General features: G+C 48.7%; 1 protein-coding gene and 1 long non-coding RNA gene across 4 annotated transcripts in view; both read left to right on the top strand.

Annotated features, from left to right (window-relative positions):
* Positions 1-9,817, top strand: part of LOC124074745 (glutamate receptor ionotropic, kainate 5-like) — a 46,101-nt gene extending 36,284 nt beyond the window's left edge. For 2 of the 3 annotated variants that reach the window (XM_046417974.1, XM_046417973.1), the window contains exons 14-20: positions 1,237-1,346; positions 1,469-1,642; positions 3,138-3,303; positions 3,448-3,673; positions 6,626-6,754; positions 7,318-7,439; positions 7,975-9,817. In XM_046417974.1, coding sequence (XP_046273930.1) covers positions 1,237-1,346; positions 1,469-1,642; positions 3,138-3,303; positions 3,448-3,673; positions 6,626-6,754; positions 7,318-7,439; positions 7,975-8,727 — 1,680 coding nt within the window. In that variant the 3' untranslated portion in view covers positions 8,728-9,817. The remainder of the gene's footprint in view (positions 1-1,236; positions 1,347-1,468; positions 1,643-3,137; positions 3,304-3,447; positions 3,674-6,625; positions 6,755-7,317; positions 7,440-7,974) is intronic. The other variant, XM_046417975.1, reaches the window with a different exon arrangement.
* A 1,453-nt stretch (positions 9,818-11,270) lies between these two features.
* On the top strand, positions 11,271-16,285 carry LOC124074746. Its single transcript, XR_006845909.1, has 3 exons — positions 11,271-11,522; positions 15,553-15,732; positions 15,860-16,285. It is a non-coding gene; the product is annotated as an uncharacterized LOC124074746 (long non-coding RNA).
* Positions 16,286-17,926: the final 1,641 nt, after the last annotated feature.

Raw genomic sequence — 17,926 nt, 5'->3', positions numbered from 1 at the left:
CCTTTGTGTTGTGTGTGTGTGTGTGTGTGTGTGTGTGTGTGTGTGTGTGCTGTTAGTGACTCTGAGGAACAACAAGCTGACAAAACTTATGTTGTTAGCTTTTTCAGGTGGAGAGAAAACACACTCACAACAGAAGCTTTTGCGGCAGCTTCGTCCCACAGACACACTTCTGACCGTGTACGCACATTTGAACACACCACACACACCAACACACATAGCTTGCGAGCACTCTTAAAGATGCTAATCTGTTTAATTGCTCGAGCGGTTGACTTTAGCACACACATTAGCGAGGCAGCGTGGTGTTTATCGTGTACAGCAGTGTCACTTTGTGTCTGTTCGTTAGTGCTCGATGTGTTTATCTGCTCTGACGTCATCTTACACACTGACGTTTAACAGACTAAACTTATGACTCAATGAATGATCACGGGCGTGAGGGCTCACTCGTGTTTGGCTCATGTTTCTGTCACGCTGCAGTTGTGTGAAAGCCTGCAGCAGGTTCAACGTGTGGCGAGGAGGCTGTTGGAGCAGCACGTTACTGATGTTCAAAAAGTGAGCGCGGTGAGTTCGGGTGAAGGTTACCAGACACACACCTGAACTGTCCTGAAGCCGTGAACCCACCACCACTTTGAGCTCTTCAGAGGGGCCTTCTGACCAGAAAGGGAAGGCGACTTCCTGTTGAGCGTCCCAACGCGCTCGCATGGAAACCCGTGAAAAATGCCTGAAACACATTTTACGAGACGTCCTGTCCAATCCGTGTTTCTCCACGAGCAGATACCGAGTCTGGCTCAGGTCACATCTCAGCCTGATGGGTTTGAAATGAGCTGACGTGGACACAAAGCAGAAGCAGAGCTGACAGATGCTCTGATCTGTGGGTTCTTCATCCTTGTTTCCAGTCGATGGAGGGCCGTCATGAAACGGGTCGATAGGAAGTGTCTCGATGGGGAACATCGACGGGCTGTTGTTGACGTGTTTTGGTCGTTTTATTTGAGTCGCAGGTTTGCAGGTCGTTTCTAAGCCCGAGACGCTGACAGCTTTCTGACCGGCAGATGGTCATTATCACAACATGCCAGCTGGAGGCATCAGGACTTCCACTGTGTTCAGCCTCCGCTGACGAGTTTCCTGCTTCGTTTAAAGTTCGTGTTGTTTGATGAGGCCTCAGACCTCGTGAACGAATAAAACTCACCTCCAGTACGCAGAACCAGCAGAAGGATTGTGTTGTGTTTGTGTGTGTTTCAGGGTCGTAAACCAGGTTACTTCTCCTTCCTGGATCCCTTCTCGCCAGCCGTCTGGCTCTTCATGCTGTTGGCCTACCTCGCTGTCAGCTGCGTCCTCTTCCTCGCCGCCAGGTAACACACCTGTGTGTGTGTGTGTGCGTGTGCCTGTGTGTGCATGCGTGTGTGTGTATATGTGCATCCCCACTGGTCTCCATTGAAGGCTGAGTGGACTCTTCTGACTCTCCCCCCCTCAGGCTCAGCCCTTATGAGTGGTACAATCCTCACCCGTGCCTGCGGGAGCGGCGGGACATCCTGGAGAACCAGTACACGCTGGGGAACAGTCTGTGGTTCCCAGTCGGCGGCTTCATGCAGCAGGGCTCTGAGATCATGCCCCGGGCCCTGTCCACGCGCTGCGTCAGCGGCGTCTGGTGCGTACGCCGCCTTTGTGTCCACTGCATATTGTCCTGTTTATGAATACTTTTAACAAAATATATTGAACAAAACTTTTAAAACAATATTAATATGTTTCAGTAAGAAAAAGCTTAACTGAAAAACAGGCCAAAAGTGTCATTAAATTCATGAATTTGACATGGTGCTCAATGAGAAACGTGAGCTCAGTGTTTAGTGATTAGAAGCCTTTGTGACGTCTTTATCTTAAGGGGGTGGTGAGGTCTATTAGTTTAGATTTTGGGGTGAACTGTCCCTTTAATGTTTCATCTGGTGTTTCCATTTTAGGCTCCAAGGTTGCCATTAGTTCAAATGTTGACTGGCAGCATCAGCACCATCAGCTAAAAGCTATCAGGCTGGTGTTTGGACGCTGACGAGTTTTTATTCCGTTCATTGAAAGCAAACCTCCGTCGTCCTCCTACAGTCACTCTCCCACTTTGTGGTCTCTCATCTCCCCTCTCCTCCCCTCCTCTATCCTCTCTCCTCCTCTCTCTTCCCCTCCCCTCTTCTACCCTCTCTCCTCCCCTCCTCTCCTCTCCTCTCCTCTCCCCTCCTCTATCCTCTCTCCTCCCCTCTCTTCCCCTCCCCTCCTCTCCCCTCTTCTACCCTCTCTCCTCCCCTCTCTTCCCCTCCCCTCCTCTATCCTCTCTCCTCCCCTCTCTTCCCCTCCCCTCCTCTCCCCTCTTCTACCCTCTCTCCTCCCCTCCTCTCCTCTCCCCTCCTCTATCCTCTCTCCTCCCCTCTCTTCCCCTCCCCTCCTCTCCCCTCTTCTACCCTCTCTCCTCCCCTCCTCTCCTCTCCTCTCCTCTCCTCTCCTCTCCTCTCCTCTCCTTCCCCTCCCCTCCTCTCCCCTCTTCTACCCTCTCTCCTCTTCTCCCCCCTCTCTCCTCTCCTCCTCCCTCGTTCCCAGTAGCTGCTGTCAGACAGATGGTGGAGTAACACTGGAGGGACTGGAGGAGACATCAGCATCTTTTCTATGACAGCTCTCAGCCTCGCTGGGCTTTTAGCCTGAGAAAAACTCATGATGGCTGTGGCACAAGCTGCAGCATAGTGATAGTCTGTCTGTCTGATGTATGTGTATGGTCATGTGACTTGAGTCACATGACCACGTACATGAGTAATGCCATGTTTGATCCATAAACAGGAAGAGGAAGTGCATGTATACATCATCATTCTGTCCTCCTCCCTGTCTGTTTGCCTCCTTGTCTCTCTCAGATTTCGTCCACATTTCCTTGCCCATCACTTCCGTCTCATTTGCTCTGCAGTGAAGGCTTCCTGCTCGTCTCTGCTGCAGGCAGAGTTCATGTTTAGGTTGATGATTTTTACCTGAAACTCCTGACGCTTCCCGCAGTGCTCTCCATCTGCCTCGTTTCCTGCTTTCCACTCGCAGTTCTCGATGAGAAAAGGGTTTGAAAGTTTCTCAGGGTAAATAAAGGTTATGTCCTCCTCCTCCTTCTTCTTCTCTGGTCCTCTCAGGTGGGCGTTCACCCTCATCATCATCTCGTCCTACACAGCCAACCTGGCTGCGTTTCTGACCGTCCAGAGGATGGAGGTTCCTATCGAGTCTGCGGATGATCTGGCCGACCAAACCAACATCCAGTATGGGACCATCCATGGAGGATCCACCATGACCTTTTTCATGGTGAGACGGATTTAAATTCATCTTATTTGTTTATCTGGCTGTGGTGCTGAATGAATCATTTTGATTCATCCAGTGTGAATTCATCGATGAAGCCAAAGTTCCAGGATTTGTCAGTTTCTTTGTCACCCCTCTCACTTCCTCCAGAACTCGCGGTACCAGACGTACCAACGGATGTGGAACTACATGTACTCCAAGCAGCCCAGCGTGTTCGTGAAGAGCACGGAGGAAGGCATCGCCCGAGTGCTCAACTCCAAGTACGCCTTCCTGATGGAGAGCACCATGAACGAGTACTACCGCAGCCTCAACTGCAACCTGACGCAGATCGGAGGACTGCTGGACACCAAAGGATACGGCATCGGCATGCCTCTGGGTGAGTGGAGCAGGAGCCTGGTTGTGTTGGTTTGGACCCGTCAGACAGGAAGGCGAAAACAATGGCTCGGTCCAAAAACTGCTACCAGGGGGCCAAATCTAAAACTATTCCGGTCTCAGAGTAAACCAGAACATATACTGTGATCGTGTTTCGCCTGCTTTCATATTTCATATTGTTTGTTACGTGTTGAAGCCTTGTTAGGTTTTGTCCAGCACCTTGTGTGTCAGTTAGCAGTTAACCAGGTCATATTCGATGTGCAGCTGCTGTCCTTGGCAGATTAAATCACTCCTGATTCCAATTTGGCTTCGGTCTGCTTTAGCAGGCACCTGGCCTCACCTCATCGTCTGCCTCGGACTTGTGTCAGGTGATAAGTGTTAGCGCATAGATTAGCATGGTTAATGGAGGGTGGATGAACAGATGTGCAGAGAGGAGAGGGAACAGCAGGGAAATGGAGGCAGAAAAAAAAACAGGTGAGGGCTTCTTGGGAGAGCAGGCTGCCAGTCAACCTGCCTCCTAAGTGATGAAAGTAAAAGCAGCAGGATGATCCCGGCGCCCCCCTGGAGACGCCGTCTACCATGCTAACTGGGCTGATTGACAGTGAGCGATTAGCATTAGCCACAAAACGAGGACTCAGAGCTGCTTTAAATACAGAAGCACAATTTCAGTCTTAGGCCTTGAAAAGCTGGCTGGGAAACAGATTTAAATACCGTTCACAGTTCCTGTTCCTAACCCTTCTGCTGCACTTCTTTATTTCATTCCAACTCGGTTTGTGCAGACGAAAATGCCTCACGGCATGTTGTGGACCAATCAGAAACAGTCACTGTGCTTCCTGAGATGAGCTCAACGCCAGTCGTTCGTGTCCACATGTTCTGGTATGCAGCAAAATGCAGGATTTCTGGTTTCTGATCTTTTCATTAATTCTCACGTGTCTGTAAATCAGTTCAACTGCGCCCCCTGCTGGTCGCTTTCGCTGTCTCACATTTTAAACTGGTGGAGGAAGAAGTATCCAGATCATATTAGTGAGTAAAAGTATCAGTACTGCAGTATTAAGACACTCCATTACAAGTAAAATCCTGCTTTGTTACCACAGTGTAAACATGAGGGGAGAATCATAATAATCATAATAATTGTGTTTTAAAAAACTAATTACAAAAGAAATAATCAGATAATAAACAAAAGTAAAATGGACAATTCAGGAGAAAACAATTCATTTTTAAGATTTAAAAAAGAAAATAGTGTGTAATATGTGTGCAAACATTGTGTGAGGACAACAAACCTGAGGAGTCTCAGAGCCACGTTCTGAAGTGGTCTCCATCCTGAAGGCTTTCAGGAGACGAGCGTCCAAAAGAGAACCATCGGTTTTGTTGAGGAGCTGACAAATGAATCGCTCTGTATCTTTAAAATATGGAGCATCTAATGTGTGAAAGTGTCATAATTTTGTCAAAGTGGTATCTCTTACCTTGACACACTTCCTGTCTGTCACTCTGTGAAAGTCATTGTCACTTTTTAATGGAATAAGGAAGAAGATGAATGTGTGGCGGCGGCAGGGACGAGCTGAGGATGAAAAGCTTGGTGATTTACGGCCTCAGTGGACTAAATGTTAATGAGCAAACTGAAACATCGAGCTGAATCGCCTCTCGTTTACAGCCTCAACAACAGCAGGACTTTGTTTGTTAAAATGCTGATCCTGTGCTAAAGTGGCTCTTTGCTCTGTCTCAAGGGGGCTCTTGCAGCACATATTGTATTTATGTACTACAAATTCGTTTTGCCCGCTGACTTTTGTTGTAAAATGTAACTGCTGTGTGGATTATGCTGGTGCCGGACGTGTGGTGATGTCATACCGTGAGCATCTCAGCGTGGGCTCAAAGTTCTGAGTTTCGGACATGCAGGAAAGGTCAGGTGCCGTTTGTCACGTGACCTCCTGTCAGGCTGGTTGGCTGTAGGAGATCCTGGTTTACTTACATTACGTACAGTACGTGACGTGAACTGTCCTGCTCTCTTTGTATCTGGGTCTCAGTTCTGCAAAGAAAAAAATGTTTCCCATGTCAAACTGTTTGTGTTGGCCATTAAATCATTAGACCTTTTAAACTCTCAAATCGCAGATATCAGGCTGGAGTGCAAATGTGTTTGAGTAAACTCGATCCTGACAGAGACTGAGCGCGACTGCCAGCTGCCGTACTGTTAGCGATGGCTCCCTCTTCTTCACTGAATGAAATGCTGACGGGTGCTGGCGGTGACGTGTCGATCCACAGAGATGCACGGATGAATTTCACTGTGCTGCTTTCTGGCTTAGCATTGATAAGAAATGCCATCCAGGCAGCTTTCTGTTTCCCGCCGTTAGCTGTCGGTGAAGCTAACGTCTCAGAGTCAGGGCTGCTGGAAGACTGATCAGTCACCAGCACCGCATCACAGGTCAGCGTGTGCCTTTAAAAGCAGCAGACCACAGGTGCAAAACGAGATTCAGAACAGCAGAAGCTGCTGCTTCGTCTGTTCGTCCGCTTAGCAGCACGTGTGCTCGCTGGACGGAAAACGGAAAAGCCGCAGAGCAAAAGGAGGCGTGAGCAGGTCGACTCGGGCTTCTCAGGCTTCACTCTTCAATCAAAACACCGAACACAGGAGCTGAAAGTGCTGCAGTGTGCTGAGGCACCTGCAGAGCTGCAGCCGCCATGTTGGGAAGAGGCTTTGCTTAAATGTTGATGTGACCAAAGTCTAAACTCCGTACTCTGCAGCACTGAGTCATTTGGACCAAACGAACCAAACCGCAGGTGCTGAACTTCCACCAGAAACAGAAAAGGCAGCGATGACTCGTTCAAACTCGCCTGAGTCGACCTGTTAGCAGCGGCGAGGCTGAGGCTGCGTTTAGTTCGTCTTTGTTTGTCGCTTTAAAGAAGCGATCCGTGGCTGAGGTTTAGCGTGAAGGTGGCGAATGACTCGTCTCGTCTTCCTCCTCAGGCTCGCCCTACAGGGACGAGATCACGCTGGGGATTCTGCAGCTGCAGGAGAGCAACAGGCTGGAGATCCTGAAGAGACGCTGGTGGGAGGGAGGACAGTGTCCCAAAGAGGAGGACCACCGAGCCAAAGGTGGGTGTCCCGGAGGGGTCGGGGCGGCACGGCCCCGAGGAGGACGAGGAGGCCGGGCTAGCCGGGTTAGCCTAGCTGAAACGGTCAGCAGACCTCACTCTGTCTCCTTGTCTCTGACTTGCTTTATGTCTCATGAGGTGTCAAACGAGACACGAGCTCCTCTGATGCAACAGGAGCTTCATCCTTCTATCATCCGTCATGTCTGGGTTTTCTGTCTGCGTCCTCATCGATTGTTTCCTTCAACATTTCCATCATCGACCCACAAACTCGTTTTCTGTTTCTGTCTGTCCTGCGGCGTCTCAGCCGAGCGAGAGAAGCTTCTGCTCATCGACTCGCTCAGTCAAAATCATGTGTTTAGGAGCTGATCATCACGGGAACGTGAGTCCTGTCCGAGTATTGATCAGCTGCTGTCATCGGCTCATTCCCACAGTGTGAGTGTGAATGTGTGTGAGTGAGCGTGTTTGTGAGGGTGTGTGTGTGAGAGAGAGAATGTGTGTGTGTGTAATGACAGCACACCAGTATTTCACTCTGACTGCGTGACACCGTGTGCTCGTGTGTCTCAGGTCTCGGTATGGAGAACATCGGTGGGATCTTCGTGGTCCTGATCTGCGGCCTCATCATCGCCGTCTTTGTGGCCATCATGGAGTTTGTGTGGTCGACTCGCCGCACCGCAGAGACGGATGAGGTAAACTGCTCCTCGTCCTGCTCCTCCTCCTCCTCCCTGCTGAGACCCAGCACCCTGTGTGTGTGTGTGTGTGTGTGTGTGTGTGTCTCTGTGTGTGTGTGTGTGTGTGTGTGTGTGTGTGTGTGTCTGTGTCTGTTGAACACAGTGACGTTGTGGCCAGGCGGTTGTGAAAGTGATTGAACTTCACACGTCAGCACCTTTTGGGATGAACTGCAGTTTTATTTTTTCCCAGGATGGAGAAGGCAGGTCAAGAATATTTAATGAGCATCAAAATTTGTTCATCCAATCACAGCAAACCTTTAAAGGAACAGTTGACCCAGAAATGGAACTTCAGTTATTGTCTCCTTGGCCCCCTGCTGACGGACAGCCGGGTGAAGTTTCTTCACAGTGAAGACGGTGAAGCAGCATGAAATATTCATGACGAGCTTCTCCATCCTGGGGAAAAAACTTAAAAAACATCTTCCTGACCACATTTAAACTGTCTGTCTGTCTGTCTGTCTGTCTGTCTGTCTGTCTGTCTGTCTGCCCGTCTCAGGTCTCTGTTTGTCAGGAGATGCTGACGGAGTTTCGAAATGCCGTCTCCTGTAAGAAGAGTTCTCGTTCTCGTCGGCGGCGGCCTCTGAGCAGTGCTGGGGGCGGAGTCCTGCGTCACCCGTCCCGTCTGGCTCTGGCCGCCCCACGCCCCATCCGTCTGGTCCGCGAGATGCGTCTCAGCAACGGGAAACTGTACAGTGGCGTGGGCCCGCTGGCGGGCATGGGCGGAGGTATGGGAGGAGGACCTGATTTGGGTCCGGGGCCACAGAGGCTCCTGGAGGACCCGCTGGGCCTCAACGCCAGCAACACGGTGCCTCCTCCTCCTCCGGCGTCAGCCCTGGTGGCTCCTCCTGCACCACCGCGGAGCTTCCTGCAGGGCTGCAGCCACGTGCGAATCTGCCAGGAGTGTCGGCGGATCCAAAGCCTGCGACCGACTACACTCACGCCTCCCCCTCCTCCTCCCTCCTCATCCTCCTCCGCCTCCCCCTGCTCCCGGATCCCTCCCTCAATGGCAACACCGGGTCACCACCACCGCCACAACCTCCCCCATCACCTCCACTACCACCACGGCTCCATGTCTCTGCCGCGCCTCCCGCCGCCACCTCCTCCGATCCCAGCAGACAGAGCCGACAGCGACGGAGGCGGAGGGAGTCCCCGGCGGGCCAACACCAAACCGCCTCCACCTCCCCGGCCGATGCCCCCCCCAAAGACGCCAACACGGCCGCCCACAGACTTACTGGGAGGACACGACTGAGCAGAGGGACGCCGCCGTCATCAGAGGGGTCAAAGGTCGTGGTGTTAAAACTTTTCGGCCCCAACGGCACCACTGGATCAGTCCAGTCCAAACCAGATGGGGGGTGGAAGAAACCATTCTGACTCTTTTGCAGGGTCATTCTTTAAAAACAAGCCTCTTTGGCTCAGTGGATCATACCAATAACCTTTCCACGGGGGTGGACGGATTAAACCACTCCAAATGAAACATTACATTTTGGTTTAAACCAGCAGAGGTGTTCATCTTTGGATCACAGGGACAGACAGGAAGTGACTGCCAAGTGGACGCTGTCCGGAGGGGCTCATTTGTTGCGTCCACTTTCAGTCCACCACCTTGAGTCTCGGCCAATCATCGCGCTCGGTGTCAAGTGAGGAGGAGGACTGAGTTTGTCAACACTATGAGGTTATACTGTTTGAATACTGAACCAGATGTTTGTATAGAAGGACACACACACACACACACACACGCACACACACACACACACACTGTATCAGAGCAGCTGTACACTCTGTGTGGTCTCCTGTCAGTCATTTGGACGTCTCTGGAGCGTGTAGCTCTCAGCAGCAGACCTGAGGTCTGGACGACTGACTAACGGGTGGTGCAATACCCGAAGCAGATAAACAGGTGCATCAGTGCTCACCTGAAAGGTATGAAGCTGCGCTGGGGCTCGTCCTCCTCCTCCTCCACTTCGGCGTCTATTGGCCATGTAAAGGATGACACGCAGGCAGTCGTCCTTAAATGTGAGACTAACAGACCGAGATAAAGGAAATGTTTCCTCATCCACGAGCTGTTGGAGTCTGACTCTAAGGGACTGTATGAAAATGGCCACAGGCAGCTCTTTAGGTGGTTTGGGGGAGGGTTACTTTCAGGAGGACAGGAGGTTCACAAACTGGAGTTGATTATTTAAAGTAGAGCCCGATCAGTATATCAGTTACTGGCCTGTCACAGATATATTTCAACAGGAGAAAAAGATGCTCGCGTTCATTTATGTTTATTAAATTCCCGGTGACGTTTACTGTTTCAGTGCACTGATGTCATTTTGGACAATAAAGTTTCTTGTTAAACTGTGAAATAATCTGCCTCCATTGCACATCTTTAGTGATCACTGGAAAAACTGTGTTTATCTACATATTCTTCATATTCTTTGTATTGAGATACGTCTGAATTTTTTTACTACTTAATGTCAGCATCAGCCCTAAAAATTGGTCGGGTTCTAATTTAAAGGCTTGAAGTGGCTTGAAGCTTGAAGTTTTTGTTTGTTTTTAGTGGTGAAAGAAGTTCAGTCTCTGTGATGTTTTGACGTTTTGTCTTTTGCTTTCCTTTTTAAATATTTTTCAGCCGTCACAAGTCTGTAAATTTTCATACAGTCCCTAAGAGGAGAGGAATTGACCTCAGTGCAGCTGTGTGTGTTTCAGGTGAGTTTTAAAGCTTCAGAGTACAGGCTGTAACACACACACACACACACACACACAGCTTAGTTTGGAGGAAAATAATAAAACTGAATTTGTGATTGTAATCTCCTTCCTGTCAGTGCGTCCACTGTCTTTTCTCTTTTTAAAGTTCTTTTCTTTCTTTCAATGTAACCTTCAGTCCTTTCAAACGTCCTTTCAAACCGTTCGATCGGCGTGTTGGAGTCCAACACTTCACCTGTCGTGCAGGATCCAATAGCCAGCCAATAGCAGCGTTTGGATCCTGCACGACAGGATCCAAACGCTGCTATTGGCTGTCAGCTCCACGTTCATTTATGCAGGCTGCGAACGCAAAGGAGCCAAATGTAAAGCACGTCGTTCTGCAGGTTTGTCTGTTTTATCTTACTGATCCAGCTGCGTCCGAGATGAAGAACTTGGTGGCTTCGTGGATCGAGGTTGTGGACCGACTGAGCGCGCTCCGGCTGGCACGTGGGAGGAGCTGACAGTCGGCTGGTCCGTGTCAGAGCATCACGTGACTGATGGTGTGGTTATGAGTCCAGTTTCAGCTCGTTTTTGTATTTAAGTGGAAAAGTCTCTGTGTCTTTGTGGTGTTTCTAACCAGCGACTCCTCAGTGGTGAACTGAAGTACATTTACTCACAACAAACTTGAGGTACTTGAATTTCTTTCTTTTCACGACGCTTTCTGCGTCCGCTGCTCTGCACTTCACTTCTCGTCGCCTTCTTTTTGTTTGTGGTGTTTATGTGTTGGTTTTGACACGTTTCTTGTTTTGCTCTTTTATTTCAGCGTCTTTTGTGCATTTTTTTGTTTGCTGTAGTTTTTGGACGTTGTGTCGTGTTGGTGCTTGTGCTTTGTATTTATTATTTCAAACTTCTGGTTGTGTGTTTGTTGTTTTCTCCGGATGGTTTAGCTTCAGTGTGTTGAGGTTAAGGCGAACATGCAGGAGGAGGAGCTGATGTAACGGCAGCATCCAGCCAGCAGGGGGCGCCGTAGGCCGCCGGAGAGACGAGCAGCGCAGACACAAGTGAGTGAGCTGTTGAGAGCTGAGATGTAATAAATGATCAAATCAAGTCGAGCTGAATGACACCAGAACAGCAGCGAGTCGTCTGCTGTCCTGCCAGCACAAACGTTTTCGTCCGACAGCTTGAGTTATGGTCGTCCCGCTGAATAAAGGACGCAGACGTTCAGCAGCTGATCGACTGCTTCACTTTCACAGCAGCTTCAGGTCATCTGAGTCCACTGGGATCAGGATCAGGATCAGGATCAGCACGTCCACCAGAGCGTCAGAGTGTTCAGAGGTGATAAACGGGTGACGCCAACACAACTGGGTGACGTGGCAAAATCAGCTGGTGAGTCCACGGTGAAGATAAGATAACAGACGTCACTGGAACGAGTACTCTTACTCCGAATCCTGGAGTACATGTTCCTCGCTACTCCTCTGTACTTCTGTAACGTTGTCATGGAGGGACGTTTACTTGTACCACAGTGTCTGTACGTTTTGTCCACATTTGACACATGATGGATCAGTGTTTTATCACTACAGCCGATGTGTTTTCTTATTTGTGAGACCAAAATAAGACTTGAGGACAAAAGGAGTTAAGACTGAAGCAGTTTCAACTTTATTGTCAGTATGTTTTTTACATACACTGAAGTTCTTCTCTGCATGTAACCATCACTGACTGAAACATGCAGCATACAGTGAAACACACAGGAGCAGCGGGCTGCCGTTTCAGGCGCCGGGGAGCAAATTGGGGGTTGAGTGCCTTGCTCAAGGGCACATCGGCCGGCTAGTGGGGGGAGGAACATTGATTAATGACTCCACCACACTGCGGTCACAAGCTGCTCCTCCAGCCTCTAGGCCTGGAGGACGGGTTTGAGACATATCCTGGACATGTTGGGGGCAGCCATGACCCAGAAGTTGGAGAAGCGGCTTGTGATCAGAGGGTCACCGGTTCGATTCCCCCACCGGACGGACAGGAGAGATTTGGGTGTGTTGCAGTGATTAATGTGAAAAATGCCCCCCCCCCCCCTCCATTAGCCGGCTGATGTGCCCTTGAGCAAGGCACTTAACCCCCCAATATGCTCCCTGCTGCCCACTGCTCCTGTGTGTGTTTCACTGCATGTAATTTGCCGGGTGTTGCATGTGTGTGTTCAACTAAGGAAGAAGATGAATTCAGTGTGTGTATGTAAAAATATATATACTGTCAATAAAGTGATTCTTCTTCTTCAGCCACTTGTGTTCCACTGAAGTGACTTAATGTCAGAGCCTGGAATTCATGCTGGCTAACAGACGTGACTTCATGAGTTCTGCTTTTCCCGGCAGGTCTGCGTCACGACGTGCCGTCAGTGACTCCTGCTTTACTGCACTTTTCACCACACAAACGCATGCACATCAGTTTATATGGGAAAGTTAGTTTTCTAAACATTTATTAGCACATACAGTGATTTGATTTAAAAGAAATCACTTCATATATGATTTGTTTGGGGGGTTTTACATTGTTTTGTTATTATCTTCTTTACAACCTGGTGGACAAACGCGTTCGGTCTGCTGGTTGTTGGGCCCAGACGCACGTGGCACCGCCCGCTAGGGGTGGCAGGAGGTCAGAAACAAGCGCCCCTCTTTCACTTCCCTCACAGCTAAATCCTTCAATTTCTCGGTTCACTTTGAAGGTTAATAATCAAGAAACAAACATTCAAGCAGGATGCAGACCAAACTTCAGTCTGAAACCTGTTTCTCTGCTCGAGCTCAGCTGTTTGTTTAGCTTTAGCCTCGTTTCTGTTAGCATTTAGCAGTGCAGCTAGCTGCTCAGTCAACTGGTGTAGGAACGACAGATGAGAGAGACGATACCATTCAGATGCTGTTCAGTGTGTCAAGAGGAAGAGGACGTGTGTGTGTGTGTGTAACCATCATGCAAATGATGAGTGTGTGTTCTGCTACTGCAGCGTATTTGAATTTTCTCGCTGACTGAATGGATGTTAAACTTTATGGACACAAATGGACATGAAAGTAAAAGGAAAAACACCACATTATTGACTTTGTTTTAATAAGAATAAGATTATGGAGGAAGTTTCTGTCAGTTAATAATCTCCAGTTTTCAGGAAAAGTCAGGCTGGTATCCTTCCCGCCACCAGCAACTTTTATAATAAAAAGTGAAAATGAATTAAGCGAGTAAAAGTGAGAGCCTTAGCGTAACGAGTGTGCTTCCTGTTTGCCTGGCCTGCACATGCTCAGTGTGCGTGAAGGGTCACATGATGTGATGGAGATGGTTTGTGAAACAGCCTCAGGTAGAGTGCACGTGTGTCAACATGAACACACAGAGAAGGTTTAATGAAGCAGACGGTGACACAGTGTCATCAGACAGGAGTGTGTGGTTTCATCACACACACACACACACACACACTCCCTGTGGTGCGTTCACAGATTTAGTCACCCTTTGCTCTGAATCCATGTTTAGAAATAAACGTCTTGCAGGAAGTTTGAGCCTCCTCCTGTTCCCGCGAAGCGTGTGGAAGTGACGCCTGAAACCAGAAACCAGTCAGACGTGATAAATCTGTGGAGGTCAAACTTCTGACTCATTAAAAATGATGAGATAATAACATGAAGTAACCACTGGTCAGCTTAACCTCCTGCGACAGTCTGCTGAATTAGCACCTGGTGAAGATCGGGGGACAGCAGTGGACCTGCACCGTCGCCTTCACCCCGAGGGCAGATAGCAGAGGGGTGGAGGCTGACCTGTCCCACAAGCTGCTTATCCCTGCGGCCACCAGAGGGCGCCATCATTGGCTGGAAGCAGATATCTGACGCTCTGATGCATCGTGCAGGTGAAAAACACTTGGAGGTTTACAAGTGAAAGGTTTTAGATGGACTGTTCCTGTAAAACAATGAGAACGGGATGTTTGCTTCGGCTCAGCTAATCCACAAAGAAAACAAATGAATCAGGGGACACGTGATCGTGTGACCAGAGCCGCACGAGTGTCTCTCACGGATCCAGTCCGTCCTGTCCTTCAGCCCGACTCCTCATTTGGATGGAAATAACAGCCTGATGCAAACTGTCGTCTGGCTCCTCTCTGACTGCAGCTGCAGACACAATAATGTCAGTGTTGGCCCGTCGTCAGACCACAAATGTCACAACAAGCAGATATGAGGCTGGTGACCGTGGACGTGTTTGTTTCCCACAATTCTCAGCGTGCATGCAGAGGGAGTCGCCGTTAGAAGGAAGAGGCTTCAATGAGCCCGACGAGAAGATAATACGTAACATGAGTATCTCTGATGGAAAGCAGGAGGCTCATCTGCACACGTTTGTGTCACGTCAGGCCGCTTTGTGTGAGCTTCATCGGGTCCCCGTGATGGGCCCCTGGTGGACAAAGTACTCGGTAAAAATACTAATGCCACACTGTAAGAATACTTTGTTACAAGTAAAAGTCCTGCGTTGAAAATGTTAAGCATAATCAGGAAAATATGCTTAAAGTAAAAGTACAGAGTGTCACACAGTGTTACTGCAGTACTGTTACACCTGAGCTCATCAGACGATTCTGACTCCCACACTGACGTTAAAGTGATTAGCAAAGTAGTTCAATCAAATCCACGCGCGTTTGGGACAAAGTCTGCTGTCCTCAGTGCAGTCCGGCCGAGGCGAGCCTCAAAAGCCTCCTACCTGAGCCGCGTCACGGCGCCCGAGCTGCAGCTTCTGCCGTCGGGTCGCCGGCTGCTATTGGACAGGAGAAACTGAAACTGGACTCGTGAATCCAGATGAGTTTATTTGCAAAGAAAGTGAACGTATCAGAACAGAATGACGCTTTTATCTCATCGCCAAACTTCCCTTCCTGTAAAACTTTGCATCTAATCTTGTTTTCCTGTTTTGAACTCTTCTGCCCAGAATCTCGACCATCTTCCTCTGTGCTTCCTGTTTGTTTCATCACACTTTGCAACATATTGACAACACGCTGAGACATTTTCACTGGACTTTATTGCCAGTTAAACTCCTGTCGCTTGATTAATCGACTGATCGTCTCCACGTTCCACGTTTTGTGTGCAAAAGTCTGAATGTGTAAAGTACCTAAAACAGGTGAACGTAGTGAAGTCGAAAGTACAAAATATCCCCAGCATGAAAAGAAAAGTACAAGTACCTTAAATTATTATGTCAGCACAGTACTTGAAGTGAATGTACTTCACTACATTCCACCACGTGTCCCTGCCTGCTTATCGAATGCGTTGACCTCCGCTGAAGCTGATTGTCTCGCAGTGAGTCAAAGATGTTGACACTTTGAGTAACACGAGTGACAGATCTGCTGGGACAAAATCTTCCCTTCACATTCACATTAAGAACATGAGATAAACGAAAAGAGTTTTGATTGTCGCGCTGCGTCCTTTCCCCTCAGAGCGAGACGCTTCCTTCAGTCCCTTCCTTCTGTCAGCTCCTCGACTCCTTCAGCTAATCCTCCCTCGGTGTCGTCGAAGGCGAACACGTTTGCTCCCTTCACATCCCTGCTGTGGTTGTTGTGCTCCTGTCAGCTACAGGATGTCGTGTCAGGACACAACGCTCTGTCTCGCCGTGTCAGGTGAGATTAAACAAATTCCTGTAATTTCTTCACATCTGAGTTTTATTTGCTTATTTGCATGTTGAGCTGCCAAGTTTGTGTTGAAACCTGCACAGGTTTAGTTTAAGCTCTCCTGGATTTCCCACAGACACTGAACGTGTCACGGCTGACCTTTGGAGACACGTGTGGAACGCTCAGCGTGTTCCTGACCGTCCCAGCGAACGTCCAATCAGAACTTCAGATTTCTGCACGCGTCAAAGCAGAACTTGAGCGTTCGGATCCGAGCTGCCTGGAACAGAGCTTTTCTCAGCCGTGTGTCGTGTGGTTCACGTCACACGTTTGGATGAGGACGTGTGTCCTCAGTCTGATCCAATCAAGATGTCCTGATCCAGCCTCATCCAAATACAGCCTCAACAACTCAAAACGACGACTGCTATGAGGCCTAACTTCAAAACAGGTGGCATCAAGGTGAGTTCACACCCGGACAAGACCCAGTCCAAATGTGGCCAGGTTGAGCGAAGCTCAGGTGAATAAACTAAACCATTCAGTGCTCTTCTTACTGCTGTGTTTACTGGTGAATCCCGCCTGAGATCAGATCACTTTGTTTTGTCCCTAATGAGCTTCCATACCCGTGAATCAGACAGACACTCTGTGTTTGCTTTTCTCTACTCTGCCATCCAAAGCTGTCATTACGCTCCCCTGTAATCACACACACACACAGTGTAACCTGCTGCCACAGGCCCACAGCCTGCTCACACACTCACACCTCCTCCTGCAGTGTGAAAGGATCACACTCGTTAGTTTACACTCATGTTTACATCAGGTCTGACGGCTCATGTAAGTCGTGTATACATGGTGTGCAGCCGTCAGAGGCCTGCGCAGCAAACACACACTGAGTGTGAGTGTGTAAAGTGTTGTGCCACAGGGGGGCGCCAGAGACACGAAAACACGCTGCTCAAAATGGCTGCTGGAGCTCCAAACGCGCATATCGGCCTTATGTTATTATAACGGACCAACACTACAGACAATAACTTTATTATTAATGTAGCATTCTTTTTATCAGGAATGTGATTAAGTGTAAAAGTATAAAGAGACTTCAAACAGATTATAGGCTGACAGAAAAGCTACAAATAATGTGACGCCTGAAAGATTACAGAAAAACATTCTGACACATTTTATTTCATGATCTCACTTTAAATTTTTCTCTGTGTAACTGCAGCTGAATGCTAACATCATTAGCAGGTATGATTCCTTCCATGTTCACCACCATAGTTTAGGGTGTTAGCATGCTAACATTAGCTAGTTAACAGTTAGCGTAGTAGAGCTGAGGCTGATGTAGTCTGTAGTTCAGCAGGTGTTTGGTCATAAACTAACATATCAGCTAAAAAACAAATACATACAATACATAATCTCCAGAATTCCAGTTATAACAACCTGTCATGTTTGTCCTTTGTAATGTATGATGTTTATTGCATGTATGTTTCTCTCTCTCTCTCTCTCTTTCATCCTCTCTGTCCTGTCTACCTCTTCTTCTCCTCCTTCACCATCAGCAGGATGGTTCTCCCTTGTGAGTCGGGTCCTGCTCAGGGTTTCTTCCTGTTAAAAGGGACTTTTTCCTTGCCACTGTCTGCCTGCTCGGGGGTTCAGGCTCTGGGTCTCTGTAAAGCTTCTAGAGACAGTTTTGATTGTATAAGGAGCTTTATGAATAAAACTGGAACTGAATTAAAGTGTTGAGATGTTAGAAGTTCATCCTGACGGGCACATGGATGTCTTGAATGAACCAAAAGTTCAGTTCAGTGGCTCTCATGCCTGTAGTGAGGAACTGAAAATGGGAGGTTGAGGAGTGTTTTCTGGTTATGTTTTCCCGTTTAGCTCCGCCCCCCACCCGCCCTGCGTGATTAAGTGTTGACTTAAAGAGAAGTAACACACATTCCTGACTAACTGCTGCATGCGTGTTCAGTCATGTCGGCTATACCTGTGTCAGCACACACACACACACACACACACACAAACGTGTGTGTGTATACAACAGCCGGATGCTCCTCCCCTTTTTCCCCTCTCCAGCTGGAGGTTAATTTGAGGCATTGTGAGGACGACAAACACACCTCCCACTGACCTCTCATTGGTCCTTGCTTTGGATTTTGAAGCTCAAAAAACACGAGGGATGGTGTGTACAGCACAGCCGCCTCTGAATTTAGATTTGAATTCAGTGTGA

The sequence above is a fragment of the Scatophagus argus genome, chromosome 17 (assembly GCF_020382885.2).
Source record: "Scatophagus argus isolate fScaArg1 chromosome 17, fScaArg1.pri, whole genome shotgun sequence".
NCBI classification, from domain to species: Eukaryota; Metazoa; Chordata; class Actinopteri; family Scatophagidae; genus Scatophagus; species Scatophagus argus.
Note: the sequence above shows the minus strand (reverse complement) of the source record. Positions and strands in the feature narration are given on the sequence as shown.